Source organism: Marmota monax, unplaced genomic scaffold (assembly GCF_021218885.2).
Source record: "Marmota monax isolate L192 unplaced genomic scaffold, Marmota_monax_Labrador192_F-V1.1 WCK01_AAM20220418_F8-fsc00061, whole genome shotgun sequence".
Lineage (NCBI taxonomy): Eukaryota > Metazoa > Chordata > Mammalia > Rodentia > Sciuridae > Marmota > Marmota monax.
In genome coordinates this window covers 7,428,366-7,447,071 of record NW_026695230.1, presented here as the reverse complement: position 1 = coordinate 7,447,071, position 18,706 = coordinate 7,428,366, and the positions used below count along the sequence as shown (strand labels likewise).

Genomic DNA, 18,706 nt, shown 5'->3' with positions numbered 1-18,706 from the left:
AGAAGTGATTCATAGTGACAATGAAGGAAGGACACATAAGTAGGTCACCATAAAGAAAGTGGAATAAACTGAGGTCTTCCTGGACTTATTTGACATTAATAACATTGAATGTAAATGAATTACATTCCCAAATACAAACACGGAAAGTGACTTATAGAATTTTAAAACGAAACAAGACCCTATTATATACTTCCTATAAGAGGTTTACTTCATTCCAAATGGCACAAAAAAATTTAAAATGAAAACTTGAAGTCTGGAGATGTAACTATTTTAGGGCATTTGAACAGCATGCATAAGGCCCTAGGCTCAATAAATAGAAATCCAAAAATATGGCAAAAAAATGATATTCTAAACCAAATGAATTTAGACAGATGGTAGAGCAGATGAACTAGGCTTTAGGTCAAACATATAAAAAGAGACAAAGAACACATTGTGTTATAAAAAGGAGGTCAATTAATCAAGAGGATATAATGATTGTAAGTATATATGCACCCAACATTGGAGTGTGTGTGTATATATATATATATATATATATATATATATATATATATATATATACACACACACAAAACAAATATTCAAGGATCTAAATGATCAGATAGATTGCAATATAATAATAGTGGGAGACTTCAATATGCCACTTTCAATAATGGACACCTAATCCAGAAACAAAACTGAAAAAGAAACATTGCACTTGAAAAATGATTCAGGCCAAATGAACCTCACAGACATCTAGAGAACACTTTATCCAACTGAAAGACAATCTGCCAAGATTGATCATAAGTAGGATACAAAGCAAATATTGGAAAATCTAAGAATATCGATATCATAAAATTTTCACAACAAAGGTATAAAGTAGGAAGAATAGAAAACAGAAGATCAAGACAAAGAAAAGAAGGAGGAGCAGGATTAGGGTGGGAGGACAGGCTTTTCACAGGATTTAAAGACAATAGAAAGTAAAGTCTCAAGCACATGCCATTTCTCATTCACTCAGGTACAAACTTGTCTTCTTTCCCCAGCTAATCATTTTGAAAATTCCCGTTTTAGAAATAAATCTGCTTTAATGGAAGGAATGCCAGCTCTTACATGAATTGAAAAAACAAGTCAAATAGGCATGGCCTTCCAGTCATGAGGTTCTGTGAACCTGATTTCAAAATTATTCAACATTGTAGATATGAAAATTCCAAAGGAGGAAATAGTTGAAGGAATCTGAATATTTAAGGAAGATTCTATGAAAGGACTATGTACAAAATTGGGCGGAATGATGCACAAATACCCTAAGCAATAGTGAAACATCATTTTCATCCTTTTAGATTCAAAATGGCAAGGCAAAGAGCAGGTGCCAAAGCCAGTGGCCATAGCTGTAGCTGCAGCAGTAGGAGATGATGATCAGAAAGAAGAGGCCCTGCCATTGCAACACTGGGCCTGTGGGAACATGCACTCTTTATTCATTACAGTCAGACTGCTGTCACAGACACCAATTGTCATGAGTCTTAGACAAAATATAAATGTGTTTTCTACCTGAGATGTAAGCTCTAAGGCATCATTCATCAGAACTCCTTCCAAATTGCTACTCTTCAATCCCAGCAAATGTACCTTCATCCTGTTTTTCCTGCAAGGTTCCAGGATGTGTCTACCAGGAAGTCTGGGAAGAGAAGGAGAGACTACCCTCTTCTATTAATCCCATAAGCCCAGGATTTGTTTTCATCAACTCTTCTCACCTCCTCTGGGTCAGTTCAGAGCCACATGGTTTTTGTCAACATCAAGGAAAACAGAAATATGGGTTGATTTTTTTCTGATATAATCCTTTTAGAAATATTATGTGATGAAGGGAAGAATGGAATTGAAGAACATTGGGAGATTCTGCAGCCCTATTAGGTCTCTCAGATTCTGTGAGGATACAAAAATAATTTCAAGTATCCTACAAGTAATGAATGGTTTAAGAGGGAATAGTGAGAAATCCCTGGAAAAAACATGAGGGGACCAGGGAATTATGTTAAAATGGCCCTTCATGGTGGGATTTCAGGAAAATACCTTTGTCTGTAAGCCTCAGCTCTTCCTGTATTAAGTGAGGATTTTATAAGAGAAGGCCATGGAGGAACATAAGGTCCAAATGTGAACAAACCAGGAATTACTCATTCAAATTCTCAGTGAAAGATGCCAGGGGCTAATAGCTCATCCTTTTTAGCTGCAAATCCATCCTCTGTAAAATGGAAAAACACTAAGTTTCTGTTTTCTCCCTTGTAAAGGCCTTATTGTAAATCCCACATAGAATTGTAGCCCTGAGAATAGTAATCATACAGCAGGCGCTCATGTCTGCTTTGTATTCCCAGAGTACCAGTACCAGAGTACCTGGTTTGTATTCCCAGAGTATTATGAGCATGAACCCAAACATCTCATTCTGGTAGATGAAACTCACACCAACAAATGGAAAGAATAGGGACGTTTCTGGAACTTGCCACAAGAAGATTCTGATCTGTATACTTCCTGGTCCAGCAAATAGGACAGTTGTGCTGTGACAAATCCTGAGCTTCTGCATATGCAGGAACACAACTCCATCTACATCCTTACTTTATGCTTCCTTGCATCCTAATCCCATCTTTTTATAAGAATACCTGTCATCTTATAGAAGCTACATCCTATTTGATTTTTCTTAACAATTACCTCCAGAGGGACACCTATCCAAATAGAGTCATTCTGAGATAATGAGGAATTAGAGCTTCCAAATATAAACATTGTAGATCTTCCAGAAGTTAATATTGAAAGGACATAATTCAACCCAAAGCATTATCCTTCCTTAAATATTTTCTGAATTAACCCACTGAAGAAATTTTCTGAATGTTTTAATTAGCTTATTAATGAGTCAACATTTTTTGCTACAACAGAATTCCTGACACAGCCTACTCATGAAATCAAAAGGTTAAATTAAGTGAGCACTGGACAAAGGTCCATGGTTAATGGTAAGATTATGTATGCAAGTAGAATCATATTTCCAGCCAGGAAGAAGAGGGATGCTGGAGGCCAGCCTTGCTCTTTTATAGGAACTCTCTCATAAGAACTGTATAGGTAGCATGAGAACCAAATATGAGAGCAAATGCCAATGACCTAAAAGGCTCCCACAATGTCTCATCCCTTAAAGGCTTCAAAGAATGTCCCAATACTGCCAACTGGGGGACCAATCACATGAATGCTTGGAGTGGGGGGACAAAATTAAACAATATCCAAACCATAGAGTTCCACCAATGAGAGACTGGATATCCATTCTCTAGAAGAATGAAACTAGATTCCTTTCTTTTACCCTGCACAAAAGTCAACAAAAAGTGGATCATAAACTTAGGATTTAGACAAGAAAAACTACCAATACTAGAAGAAAACACAGGATTAACACTCCAACATATTGGTGCAAGCACCAACTGCCTTTAATAGTTCCCACGAAGCTCAACAAATAAAGCCAAATATCAATAAATGAGGTGACATTAGAATAAAATCTTCTGCACAGAACTACCAAGAGTATGAAGAGAGTGCCTACAGAATGGCAGAAATCTTTGACACTTATTGCTCTGATAGATCAGTATCCATAATATGCCAAAAACTCAAAAAACACCAAAAAAATCAAATTACCCAATAAAAAATGGGCTAAAGTACTAAACACAAATTTATCAAAAGAAGAACACATGACCTACAAATATATGAAAAACATTCAATATCCCTAGCAATCAGAAAAATGCAAATCAAAACTACATTGGGTTTCATCACACTCCAGTTAGAATGGCAAACATTAAGAAAACAAATAATAAAAACTGCTAGTGGGAATGTGGGAATAAAGGTATACTCATACATTGCAGGCGACTGGACATCAATATAACCACTTTGGAAAACAGTACAGATTCTTCAAAGACTAGGATTATACCATTATGTGATCACAGCTCTCCCACTCATTGGTATTTATCCAAAAGTACTCAAATCAGCATACAATAGTGGCATATGCACATCAATAATTACAGCAGCACAATTAAGAAAAGGATACCATAGTGATATAGGCACATCAATGATTATAGCAACACAATTCATAAAAGCCAAGCTATGAACTGATATGGAGCCTGTCCACAGATGAATGTGTAAAGAAAATGTAATATAAATGCAGTGGATTTTACTCAGTCATAGACAAGAATGAAATGATGGAATTTTCCAGTAAATTGATGGAAAAGGAGAACATCATGCTATGTGCAATAAGTCAACTCAGAAAGTCAAGGACAAAATGCTTTCTCTCATGTGCAGAAGCAGAGCAAAGTAGGGGTAAATGGGTGGGGAAATATCATGAAAATAGTAAAGAGATCACTGGAACAGCAGAGGGGATTAAGGGAGAGGGAGAAGGGACACGAAAAGAGAGGAATGAGCTGGCATGGTGGTGCACACCTGTAATCCTAATGATTCAGGAAACAGGAAGATCTCAAGTTCAAAGCCAGCCTCAGTAACTTAGTGAAGCCCCAAGTAACTTAGTGAGCCCCTGTCAAAAAATTAGAAAAGGCTAGGATGTGGCTCCATTGTAAGCATCTGTGTTCAAACCACAGAACCCTAAAAAGGAAGGGGGGAATGTGAAAAGATCCTGATAAAACTATGCTATGTACATATATGAATATACTAATGTGAATTTCACCAAAATAAATATCACTACTTTTTAAAAAAAAATGTAAGTAAATAGAAGGAAGACCAGCAGAATAGAAGAAAGGAAACAGGGAACAGAGGAGAAGTACAAGGGTCAGAAGTAAAGCAAATTATATTCCACTATTGAATGTTTATATCTAAATGAATCCAATATTATGCAAAATAATAATGTAATAAGAATAAAGATATTTACAAATATATATATATATATATGTACAAATATATATACAAATATATTTGTGTATATATAATATATATAATATATATATATATATATATATATATATATATATATATATATATACAAAAAAACTAATGAGACCTAGTTGCAGCAATACTTCAGTAGATGTTATTTTCAAAAAACCATTCTCTGTTTAAAGAAACCAAGAGTACTTGGAAAAACAATGGATGATACTAAGACAAAAACAGAACAAGAACCATGTGACCCTGAAAAATATTTCTAAACCAGAAAAGACACAGAGAACTGTGGAGTCATTTAAAACAAACACAGAAACCAGCTTAAAGAGCCTCAGCTAGGAATCCTGGAATATTTGAGTAACAAAACTTCAATACTGCCAAACACTAGATTATTGGCTTATGAAAATCAATGAATCAAAAATGACATGCCTATATAAATGAATACAATAAATGGGCAGAAGAGAAAGTGTTTCTTTCCAACAGAATGCCAAGTGAAAACTGGCACAACCAGGAAAACAATTCTTGGCAAACACTGGAGTAATAATTCACACAAGAAAAATTAATATAGGCTAAAATTTAAAGTGGGCTCTGAAATAGATCTTAATATAACTCAAAATATTTCCCTACAAAACTCTTACTAGTTTCAAAGCAGGGGAAGTAATGATACAGGATAAACATGGCATGCACCATCTTGATCTGGTGATTAAACCAATACTACCAACCTGGGACAAATCCACATCAAGTAGGATGCAATGAGAACACAGCATCACTAGCATCACTTGAGAGCATTCCAGTCAAAATGTATCATCTAGGTCTAATTGTAAAGAAATATTGGGTGAAAGCAAGTTGAGGGCATTCTACAAACTACTAGCCTGTAAGTTCTGAAAGTAGGCTGAAGTCATAAAAGAAAATTTTGAGATGCTGAGAAAACTGAAGAACACCTTGCAGAATGAACAAAGGAATGCAATATGTGAATCTCCACTCAGATCCTTTTGTTGTAAAGAGCAATCTTGATAAAACTTGAATAGGAAGTCTGAGAGAAGGTATATAAGATTTCTTTGTACTGTTTAAAATTTTCTGTAAATTTGAAAAACATAAAAATTAAAAGGAAACCAAAAGCCTACATTTTCATTTTTGAAGAACAAACACCAAATGTTCTTGAAAAAGAGCCTCCCAAATACCTCAGAAATATTTCTGAGGGCTATAAATTATAGTTAGAGATGACACAGAAGCCCAGGGACCCAAATCTCCATCATAGCCTAGTATGGTAAATGGGAACTTGTGGGCCATCTATATCTGAACACAGAGGCACTATAAACCAGCCCAGGTCATCTCTCCAGTTCTAAAATATATCATTGGAATGGAGGGCTGACTTTGCAGTTTACCAAACCCTCTTATTGCTATTGGGGTAAACCACACTAATATGAAAGACCTGGTGGATGCCCCCGAAATTCTATTCTCTTCTACTCAAAAATAGTAGATATAAATAACAGGGTATTCCAGGGAATGGTCATCAAACATTTAACAGATGTGTGGGTGGATGTCCTGATGACACGACCATTTTTTTTATCAGATCTGACCCCAGTAAAAAACTAATGGGACATGTCAGGTGGTAGATAAGACATCTATCAAATAGTAGCACTAATTGCAGATGCTGAGCCAGATTTGGCATCATATCTAGAACACAGAAACTTGGACTTGGCATATAGCATTGTTTTTGACCCAACAAATGCATTCTAAGTAACCATTAGGAAGAAAAACCAGAAGCACTGCGCTTTAGGTAGGATGGGAAATAGTATACAACACTTACACACTTTTTTTCAGAACAAGTCCTGCAGGTAGAAATATTGTATCACTCCACTATATTGATTTTTTGATGCAATATTTATTTGTTTGTTTGTTTATTTTGAGAGAGAGAGAGAGGAAGGGAGGGAGGGAGGGAGGGAATTTTAATATTTATTTTTTACTTTTTGGCGGACACAACATCTTTGTTTGTATGTGGTGCTGAGGATTGAACCCGGGCTGCACGCATGCCAGGCAAGCACGCTACCGCTTGAGCCACATCCCCAGCCCTCCACTATATTGTTGACATCATAGTAATTTGAACTGATGCTGAACAATTAGCAAGTGCTCTCGATATCAAGGAAATGAAAATCACAAACATTCAATGTCCTGACCACCTGTGAAGCTTTTAAAAAGTTTGGTCAGATTAGGCATGCTGAAACATCCCCTTCAAAGCAAAAGATATTTCACTTCCTCATCCATCTATCAAGAAAGAAGTTGGAGAACACCCAATATTTGATACTATCAGGCGTTTATAATTGGTGAATTATAATTATACAATTCTTTTTAAGCAATTCCTTCCAAATTAATTAAAGACTAGTAAAAATTTCAAAACATAGTAGAGTTTCTGTATACCCACTACTCACACTACACCTTGGTGATATTTACACTAATGTAGTATATTACCAAAATCAGGAGGTTTTGGTAGTATAAACAAATCAACTACACCACAGAATTCACTTGGATTTCATCATTTTATTCATGTTTCACTTATATGTAAAAATCGATGATATTTAATTTTTTAAAAAAATGTGAAAACATTCATCAAAGTACTTGAATTACTCTCCCACTAGCAATTTTAAAAATTCCATTATCCAAATGCTTCCTATGTATAAATTAAGAAATATTATATATAATATAACCAGAATATAGCAGTCTCTTGTGTTTTGAGACATTTATTTGGGATCCTTTTCTTCTTGGGTCTCCTTCTTGGTCCTCCTTCTACATGTTTGTTTCTTATCTCTTATTCTTATAAGTACACGATTTACTTTGGATAATAAACACTTAATAGATTCTTCTTAATTGTCTTGAAAGATGCCATCTCCAAATAGTTATATTCTGAGATAATGGATATTAGGACTTCCAAATAAATTTTTCAAAGACATATCAACAAACAAATAAGCTTATTATGAAATATTTGTTGAATAAACTCACAGAAGAAAATTTCTGAATTTTTAAACAGAGTTCTTTATTATGTAGTTTTACTTACTATATAAAAATTTCTGACAAAAGCTACTCATAATATAGAGATTAAATTACCTTACAGTTTTCATTGAAGTCAAAATGTCATAGTCAAGGCTCTTGGTCAGGCCCCATGGTGGGTGATGGGAGTGCACATGGAATAAGAGCCATGTCTCCAGCCAGGAAGCAGAGAGTTGGATGGGGCCAGGATTGCTCCTTATAAGAACTCCATCACATGACATCTAGGGGTTGTAGGAGAACTACGTGATCTAAGGACTATTACTAGGTTCCACCTCTCAAATATTCCACAAAACCTACCCATAATGCCACTCTTGAGACCAAGCACCAATCAAATGAATGCCTGAGGGAACAAAATTAAACCATATCTAAAACACATATCCAATGGGACCCAAGATGTATGTCCATCTCAGCTTCCAATTCAAATTACAGTTTTAACAAATGATATGTAACCTATTATGAGTTACATGAAAAAAATAAGGGAAGTCATGTGAGATCATACATCAAATTTGGAATGTCTACACTACATGAAAATTTTAAAATAACAAATTTCATGAATAGCATGTGGGGGAATATTTTATCTACTGAACACTCACATTTTGTAAGAGATGTCAGTTAACTACTTTATAGTGACAAAATCAAAATAGAAATATATTTCCTAATCAGATCTAATAATGAGAAAAATAAGAAAGGGTAGAGGTAGTAAGTAGAGAATAGGATGCCCATCCTTTTGCTCTGATGTTTGGAACAAACATATTGAAATAAATGCAATTCTGATGATATAAAGAAATAAAAATATGGGACCAAGGCATGAGGAGTTTTTAATGACCCAATGATATACTTTTTAATTTAGTAATAAAACTTAGTATGAAAGCTCACATTGCTTATATTCTTACCTAAGATCCTATTTGGCAAGGCACACAGAAGAGCAACTAATTACAGTAGGTGGACTGAAAGGGATGTAAGGGAGAGGCCAATATGTGAGTGGAAATGGTACAGATGCTCAGATATATCCACATTAAAATGAAGCTTCAGATGACTATGTTCTCCAATTTGCTCGCAATCACAGAACAGGAAATCCCAGCGGTCATGCTGAATCTTAAAAGCTGCAATTGGTTCCTAGCTTTATATACAGCTTCCATAAGCATCTCTCCACTTGGAGAACAAAGAATTATACCTTGGTGTTACTTTATCTGAGAAAGACTGTCTCTTGTCAACACAGCTCAGCTTTCCACCACTGGACAGGAGAATGGCAGAAAGGTAAGAAGAGTCAGAATTCCTGTTATGTATGGGGTTGCTCTGGGTTGACATCCCTGTGTTTCCACTGTAGGGTTCTACCTGGAGAGGGTCAGGGTGCTTCCTTCAGGGAAAGGCAGGAGACAGAATCATACTTCTGAAGACTGGGTGCTTGAGCTCCTACTTTGAGTTTAAAATAAGGTTAATGAGATCTTTTCCAATTCTGATTCATCTCTCATTATCCCTTTTCCTACCATATAAACCTACTCTCATGGATAGATTTCTGCCTTTTCTTAAAATTTATTGAAAAAGTTAAGCCACAGGGAGATATTGCTTACTTGAGATAAGTTGCTATATAATGGGTTTTATTGCTTTTACTTATTCTTCAAAAACAGTTTCCCCTTTTAATTCTAAGATTCTAACAAGAAATAGGTGGTTCCAATTGTAATAATTGAGGAATATCCCAGGAAGGACTAATTACCAAGATGTGAAGGATTAGGGGAATAATACTAATGCATGGTGAGGTGCCCTAAGAAAGCAGAAATGAAGCACTGTTTCCACACCTAGAGTAAAAGGGACAAAGGAAGGAGCAGCTACCAGGGATGGAGCATAGCCATAGCTGTAGCTGTACTACTAAAGGATGACCAGGCAGGTGGAGAAGCAGTGCCACTACCAGCACACTGCCTAGCAGGAGAGAGTTAGAAGATCTCAAACTCAAATCCCTCTCCTCCCATTCTTTATTGTCTTGATTGTATCACCATTAGGTCAGTTCAACCAGAAACAATAAGGAAAAGGATGCTATTGATGGTGTTTGAAGAAGCCACTAGCTTGGAACTCTATCAAGGCAAAGACGAAGGATGGAATAAAAATTGTCAGGACACATGAAACTATCCCTCACCACTCCTTGCATCTTCCTACAATCTGGAAAATTCTCAGTCTAATATCATTGAATCCATTCCCATTTTATCTCCATTGAAATATTTTTTTTTTCTATTTAAATGTTATTTCTCTTAAATCAATTTTATGGAAAATCACTGATATTAATCTAAATGCCTTGAAATTTGAATGTCATTTTAAAAGGGAAAAACTTCTTTCTTGTTTGGAGTAAAATTGTGGCTCAAAATGAACCACTACTCACCTTCACAGGATATGTGCTAGACCTGTGCTGTAAGCTCCAGAGCATCAGAATCAAGAAATTCTTTGATAGTGCTGCAGTCCACCCCTGGGGGGGTCCCATCATCCTATGGTCTTAAAGGACTTACACCCATATCAGAATGGATGCCTGTGAGAAAATAAAGAAGGAAATGCAGGCTGTGCTCCTTCTATTAATCCTATAAAACAGGAATTGATTACATCCCTGTCCTCACTGCCTTTGGTCATGGCCTAGTCATGTGGTGATATCAGCATTAAGACAGGAAGATAAAAGAAATATTAAGACCTACAACCCAGAAAATCACTGTTACAGAAGAGAAAAATTGTATTGTGGGACTATAGAAGTTGTGACAGGTGTTGATGGTGTCTCAGATTCTGTGGTCATATGAAGATTCTTTGGAAGCTCTGGAAACAAAATAAGGCAATATGAGGCGCAAGAGTGGCAAATCATCAGGTAGGGCTCCAGCAGACCAGGGGCTGGAATAGGACCTCCTCTGAAAGATGTGATTCTGCAACATTACTTTGTTTGAGCCTCATTTTCTTTTTCTGTTAGGTAAGGATATTATAATAGATGATCTATAAAGAACACATGGTAAATATTAGGGTAGAGTAGTACATAAAGCAAATAAGACATGCCTTGAGTGGGTTGATGACAAAGACCAAAACACTGTACCCTAAAGAGAAATGTGGAAACTGCATTCAGTCAGGACACCAGCACTTCCATTTTCCTGCTGTTTCATGTGAAAATCAACCAATACTGAGGAAAATTGTGTATCCAAGAAAACTCATTATGGATGCATACACTTCAGGATGCTTCTCTGCAGGCCCAGAGGATAATGTGCCCTCTATCCCCTTGGAGACCTCTTGCCCCTGTGTGTCCTCTAGATTCTGAAGTCATAGCTGCCCTTGTGAGACAGCAGAGGGCTTCCGAATTCTCATATCTGCTCCTGATTTCTACTCATTTACCTTTTGTGCCCTGTTTGATGGGCTTCACTTCCTCTCTGTTTCTGAACTGTGCTTAGGCTAGATTTCATTTTAGTTGCAATTTGACTGCCATCTGAGATTAACTTGGGATTTACTGCTCTGGTTTTCTCTCATCCACCTATAATTAACCCAGTGTGGTGGTGGGTTCAAAAGCTGTAGAACCCGAAGTGCTGGAATCCACACTGTGTGATACCAGGTTTAATCATTCATCCCACTAATGCTTCAATCCCATCCTTTATAAAACTGGGACAGATAGAAATTCTTATCTTATCAGCTTTTGAGAGGATTTAAAGAGAAATTATGTGGTGTACTCTAAATTAACTCTTGTTAATCATTAAGATATGACTGGATCCCTTTACTTGTGAAATGTGCTTGAAAAACACATTTGTTTTTAACACTTCAAGTGTAAAATCTCTCTTTACACCTCAAGCCATGCCCTCTTTCAGCTTCACTTCATATACTCTTCTCACAGAAAAGCTTTCATCAAGAAGATAATGTTTCTGAGGATTTCATGGGAGGGAATGGGTAAGTTTATATTGTACACACTACTATAGTCCTGCATAATTATTCTCCTATTTGAAATACCTCTTTTCATTGGCACTCACATCTCACCCAAATTCATACCCTCCTATTCTATATTGTTGAGAAATTCAAATGAGATACAAATATGACTCCCCACCCTCACTGTGCACCAAAGCCACCATGAATCTATACTCTAAAGGCACACCAGTAGTCAACATCAGTAATTTGGTCATATAGAAATAATTCTAACTACACCCAATACTGCTCACATTGAGAATTATGATGGATAGCATTTTCTTAATTTCATTATTTGTGCGTGTGTGTTAAGGTCTTTCATTGTATTTTCATTATTATTTTCCATTTAACCCAATCATCCTGCACTGTCATGTATTCAGTCATTAAATAGATATTGAGGGCCTATGGGACACCCATAGAGCTGAGATCTGGGGATTAAAAAGTGAACCTATCTTCAGTGCTGCCTGACACACTGAGCTAGGTTTATGCCCAGTCATTCTCAGTCCTGTTTTACCAAAAGCTCACATTATCCTAGTAGCTATAAAGCCAGGTCTTCTTTTACCTCCTTGAGTGAAGCCCTGTTTGTGATGGGGATGTTATAATCACCTCTGTGTCTGTATCAATTCCAGCACCTGAGAGAAAATTTTCCAAGATCATTATAGTACTATTCCCATTCTGAGTGGGAGTGTCCAGACTATAGCATATTTCCTTGACATTTAGGTTCAGGTCAGAGAACTCCAGCTGTTCACACAATAACTACTGGATTTAATTTCATATTTCATAAATCCCCTGCTGTTGATAGGTGACTTCACCTATGCTATCCTCTGTTCTCCTTCTCTTTAAAATGGATATAGTAATCTCCACAGAGCAGGGTGACCCTAATAATCTGAGCTGTTGCTGCAAGTGCTCAAGTCTCCTTTGTGTTCCCAGGAGTACCACTGAAGTGATTAGGAGCCTGGAACCAACCATCACAGCCTGGATGACAGAAGCCACACCAACCAGTGAAAGTTATGTGGACCATCCTCCAATCTGTGACATTGATAGTCTGCCTCCAAAAGCATTGATCTTCACCATTTCCCTGGTTGGGCTGACTGGAAATGCATCTGTCATCTGGTTTTTGGGTTTACGCATGCGCAGAAATGCCTTTTACACCTACATCCTAAACCTGGCTGTGGCTGACTTCCTCTATCTCTGCTTCCATATCGCTGATGTCCTGCTGGAAGTCATCAGAATCATCCTTCCCATCCACATCCCTACATATGGCATCATACGAACTGGGGCAATCATTTTCTACATTGCAGGCCTGAGCATGCTAAGCACTATTAGCACTGAGCGCTGCCTGTCAGTCCTGTGGCCCATTTGGTACCACTGCCATCGACCAAGACACACATCCGCTATCATGTGTGCCCTGCTCTGGTGCCTGTCCATAGTTCTGAGTACCATGGAGATAGTGTGCTTTTTTCATTTCAATGAAGCAATAGATCAGTGTAAAAATGTTGAATTTACTATAGCTGCATGGCTAGTTCTTTTATTTGTGATTCTCTCAGTGTCTAGCCTGTCCCTGCTGGGTAGGATGCTCTGTGGATCCCAGAAGAAGCCTCTTAACAGGCTGTTTGTTACCATTATGCTCACAGTATTGGTTTTCCTCTTCTGTGGTCTGCCTTTTGGTGTCTTTTTTTTCCTGTATTACTGGATTGACAATAATTACCATGTACGTTTTTGCCTTTATCTGGTTTCAATCATTTTGTCCAATGTTAACAGCTCTACCAATCCCATTATTTACTTCTTTGTTGGCTCCTATAGGCAGCGGGCACAGGGGTGGAACCTCAAGCTGGTGCTTGAGCGGGCTCTGCAGGACACTCCTGAGGAGGGTGAATGTGGAGGCAGCCTTCCTCAGGGAACCCTGGAGACATCAGAAGGCAGAGTGGAGCAGGGATGAAGACCCTCTGCTCTAATCCATCAGATGTGCCTTCAAGAGCCAACAATGCCCAGCCACACTTGACAGATACCTGCTCTCCTCTCAGCCTTTTGCCCCTGAACTTCTTGCATGTCATCCAATGGGTTTATGTTAACCTCTATTTTCTTCTTTCTCTTATGGAGACCAATCTTATGTAAAAATGTCTCAATCTTATTTTGATATTTTCAATAAATTCTCATCATATCTTTATCTAAATCTTTTCATTAATGCTTTTCTTTGACATATTCATTCCAATGGAAAAAGGATATTGTACAAAATCTTAAATCTCTTATTTTTGACTGTTTTCTACCTGAACTTATAGAAAATAATGATCTCCTATCTCTCTCTGCCTGTGCTGTTAGCAACTAGTCTTGTGTTGTTTGATGGGACATTGAGGCAAATAGAAAGCATGGTTATGAATGAGTAAGTTCTGGTACAGTATATCTTGCTGAATTCCATCAGTTTTGAAGGCAGAGTCCCTACCTGCATAACAACAACTCAGGAAATTAGTTCATGAAAAGTCTTCTGGTAAATTTGTCCATGGCATGGTGATAACTTGGCCTTGGGTTTTAGCAGATAAAAGAATGACCTTTGCTCTTGAGTACTGGTAAATGGTTACTTAGCTGTTTACTGCCTCCTCCCTTCCCCTCCCACCCCTCTGCCCTATCTAGAGTTCCTCTATTCCTCCCATGCTCCCCTCCCTGCCCCACTATGAGTCAGTCACCTTATATCAGAGAAAACATTCAGCATTTGTTTTTTGAGGATTGGCTAATTTGACTTAGAAACATGTTCCATAACCTGAAATCATGGCATGTGTAGGGACAGAGATCCTGAGATTGCTAGATTATAGCTTACACAACACTTGGAGTCTGAACACCTGGATTATCAAGTTGACTAAATTGGAGACATGCTCACCACAGGCATCCTACAGACGTACTAAGTTTATTGAATTGCCAAATCTAGATCTTATGCCATTTGTGAACTTGAATATGTTTTTCAGAATAAGATAGGGGCATATGACCACTATGAACATGGATTAAAGGAAACAGCCTTGTGAGACAGCCACTGAGAAGTTGGCAACATTTGACCTTTGACTTTTCGGGACTGGCTTGTTTTGCTTAGCATGATAGTGTCCAGATCCATTCACTTACTGGCAAATGCCACAATATTATTATTATTTATGGCTGAGTAGTAGTCCATTGTATATATGTATTATATTTTCTTTATCAATTCATCTGTTGAGGAGCACAAAACTTGACTATTGTGACTGGTGCTGCTATAAACATTGAGGTTGTTGCATCAATGAAGTATTCTGATTTGATTTTATTTTTTACACATATAGAACACAATTTGTCATCTCTGTACATAAAGAATGTTCACACCAATTCATGTTTTCATACATGTGCTTTGAATAATGATGTCCATCAAATTCCACCATCATTGCTAACCCCCTGCCTCCTCTCTTCCCCTCCCACCCCTCTGCCCTAACTAGAGTACCAATATTCTTCCCATGTTCCCCCTCCCTGCCCCACTATGAGTCAGTCACCTTATATCAGAGAAAACATTCAGCATTTGTTTTTTGAGGATTGGCTAACTTGACTTAGCATTATCTTCTCCAACAACATCAATTTTCCTGCAAATGCCATAATTTTATTCTCTTTTATTGCTGAGTAATATTCCATTTTGTGTACATGCCACATTTTTTAATCCATTCATCAACTGAAGGGCATCTAGGTTTGTTCCACAGTTTAGCTATTGTGAATTGTGCTGCTATAAACATTCAGGTGGCTGTGTCCCTGTAGTATGCTATTTTTAAGTCCTTTGGGTATAAACCAAGGAGAGGGATAGCTGGGTCAGATGGTGGTTCCATTCCAATTTTTCCAAGGAATCTCCATACTGCTTTCCATATTGGCTGCACCAATTTGCACTCCCACCAGCAATGTATGAGTGTACCTTTTCCCCCACATCCTCACCAACACTTATTGTTGCTTGTATTCTTAATAGCTGACATTCTGACTGGAGTGAGATGATATCTTAGAGTAGTTTTGATTTTCATCTCTCTGATTACTAAAAATGATGAACATTTTTTCATATATTTGTTGATTGATTGAATATCCTCTTCTAAGAAGTGTCTGTTCATGTCCTTAGCCCATTGATTGATTGGATTTTTTGTTTGTTTGTTTGTTTGTTTTTGGTGTTTAGCTTTTTGAGTTCTTTATATACCTTAGAGATTAGTGTTCTATCTGAGGGGTAAAAATTTGTTCCCAAGATGTAGACTCTCTATTCACCTCACAGATTCTTTCTTTTGCTGAGAAGAAACATTTTGGTTTGAGTCCATTCCATTTATTGATTCTTGGTTTTAATTCTTGCATTATAGGAGTCTTATTAAGGAAGTTGGGGCCTAATCCCACATGATGAAGATTAGGGCCTACTTTTTTTTTCTATTAGACACAGAGTCTCTGGTTTAATTCCTAGGTCCTTGATCCACTTTGAGTTGAGTTTGGTTCATGGTGAGAGATAGAGGTTTAATTTCATTTTGTTGCTTATGGATTTCCAGTTTTCCCAGCACCATTTGTTGAAGAGCCTATCTTTTCTCCAATGCATGTTTTTGGCACCTTTTTCCTAATATAAGATAATTGTAATTTTGGGGGTTAATCTCTGTGTCCTCTATTCCATACCATTGGTCTATCAGTCTGTTTTGGTGTCAATACCATGCTGTTTTTGTAACTATTGCTGTGTAGTATGGTTTAAGGTCTGGTATTGTGATGCCACCTGCTTCACTCTTCCTGCTAAGGATTGCTTTAGCTATTCTGGGTCCCTTATTTTTCCATAGGAATTTCATGATTGCTTTTTCTATTTATATGAGGAATGCCTTTGGGATTTTGATAAAAATTGCATTAGATCTGTTTAGTGCTTTTGGTGGTATGGTCATTTTGATAATATTAATTCTGCCTATCCAAGAGCAAGGTAGATCTTTCCATCCTCTAAGGTCTTCTTTGATTTCTTTCTTTAGGGTTCTGTAGTTTTCATTGTATAGGTCTTTCACCCATTTTGTTAAGTTGATTCCCAAGTATTTTTTCTTTGAGGCTATTGTAAATGGGGTAGTTTTCCTCATTTCCCTCTCAGAGGATTTTTCACTGATATACAGAAATGCCTTTTATTTATGGATGTTGATTTTATATCCTGCTACTGTGCTGAGCATTCTTATTTTAAATTCTTTGGATATATACTGAGAACTGGAATAGCTGGGTCATATGGTAGTTCTAGTACTAGTTTTTAGAGGAATCTCCATACTGATATGTGAAAGCTATTTCAAATAATGGGGGGGATTAAAGAAAGTCCAATGGAATAGACAGAGGAATGAAGGAAAAATATAAAGAATGGGATAGGAAAATACAGTGAAATGAATCTGATCTAACATTCCTATGGACATATATGAATGTACCACAATGAATCTCACCATTGCATACATCCACAAGACACTAACTTTTTAAAAACCATAACCAAATAACAGAAAGATCAGAAGAGTAGAGAGAAAGGAAAAGGAAGTAGGAAGAAGGAAGTAGGGAAGGGGAAGTAGTGGGGACTTGATTAGAACAAATTATATTCCATGCATTCACAATTGTGTCAAAATAAATCCTGTTGTCATGCATAACTAAAAAAAAAAAAACCAGTCCATGTGTCGACTTCTGGCTATAATCACAGAGCATGCATTCTTCAACCTATGTGGCAGGTACTTGCACTCAGTAGATCGTGTGGTATATTTTGGAAAACAATATTATTCATACACCAAACCTCACTTTAAAAATAGTGTAATTTTTTTCTTTATAAAACCAGTGTACAGTTTAAAAGAAATTATCTCCTTAGAGATCTGATGTAATTGGACTAATCATCCCAGCATGCAAACACAGGCTTAGGGATATGTGTGCAAGAAGATTTCACAAGTAAGTGTGTGTGTGGTGGCCAGTAGAGAGGGAAGTATTCTTGAAATACTTGGAACTTGAACTGATAATTCCACCATTACCTAGCATGTGCCTTTGCAAATTTTTCAGTCACATCAATAGTTGAGTTTGGCAATGAAATATGAATGGGTCTTGGATAGATGGAAATGGAAGAAAACGTGATTCATAGTGACAATGAAGGAAGGAAACATAAGTAGGTCACCATAAAAATAAGTGGAATAAAATGAGGTCTTCCTGGACTTATATGTCAATAATAACGTTGAATGTAAATGAATTACATTCCCAAATACAAACATGGAGAAAAAGAAAGAGGCAAAATAAATAAAATCAGAAATCAAAGATAAGACACTACAACCAAAGCCACAAAAATAAAAAGGATTCAAAGAAGCAAGTACATACCAAAAAATTGGGTACAGTAATAAAATGAATAGAATGCTAGACATATATAACATACTGATGGTTAAACAAGAACAAAAACAAAATATGAACACATCTATAATAAGCAAGGGATAGAAGCAGCAATTAAAAAAATAGTCTGATCAAAAAAAAATCCAGGACTTGATGTCTTCACTGCTCACTTGGATCAAATATTTAAAGAACTCCCAGTTATCCACAAAATTTCCCAACAGGTAGAAAAGAGTACTGTCTATGTCTTTTTAGAAGACCAGCATTACCTTAATACTATGGCTATAAACAGACACCCCAAGACAAGTAAACTATAGGATAATATTCATGATGAACATAGATACAGCATTCCATAGACACACCCAATTGCAGACATTAAAATATGATGCACAATAATCAAGTAGAATTTATCCCACAGATGCAAGCAGGCTTGCACATTCACAAATCAATAAATATGAATCTGCATCTTAAAAAATGAGGACAAAAATCATAGGGTCATCTCATTAGGTGCAGAAAGATAATTTGACAGTTTCAACATACTTTCATAATAAAAAAATAACAAATTAGG

At 36.8% G+C, this 18,706-nt stretch overlaps 1 protein-coding gene across 1 annotated transcript; it reads left to right on the top strand.

Annotated features, from left to right (window-relative positions):
* Nucleotides 1-12,793: 12,793 nt before the first annotated feature.
* On the top strand, nt 12,794-13,753 carry LOC124088380 (mas-related G-protein coupled receptor member X1-like). The gene has a single exon (XM_046437935.1). It carries the CDS (start codon nt 12,794-12,796, stop codon nt 13,751-13,753), a length of 960 nt encoding a protein of 319 aa, XP_046293891.1.
* Nucleotides 13,754-18,706: the final 4,953 nt, after the last annotated feature.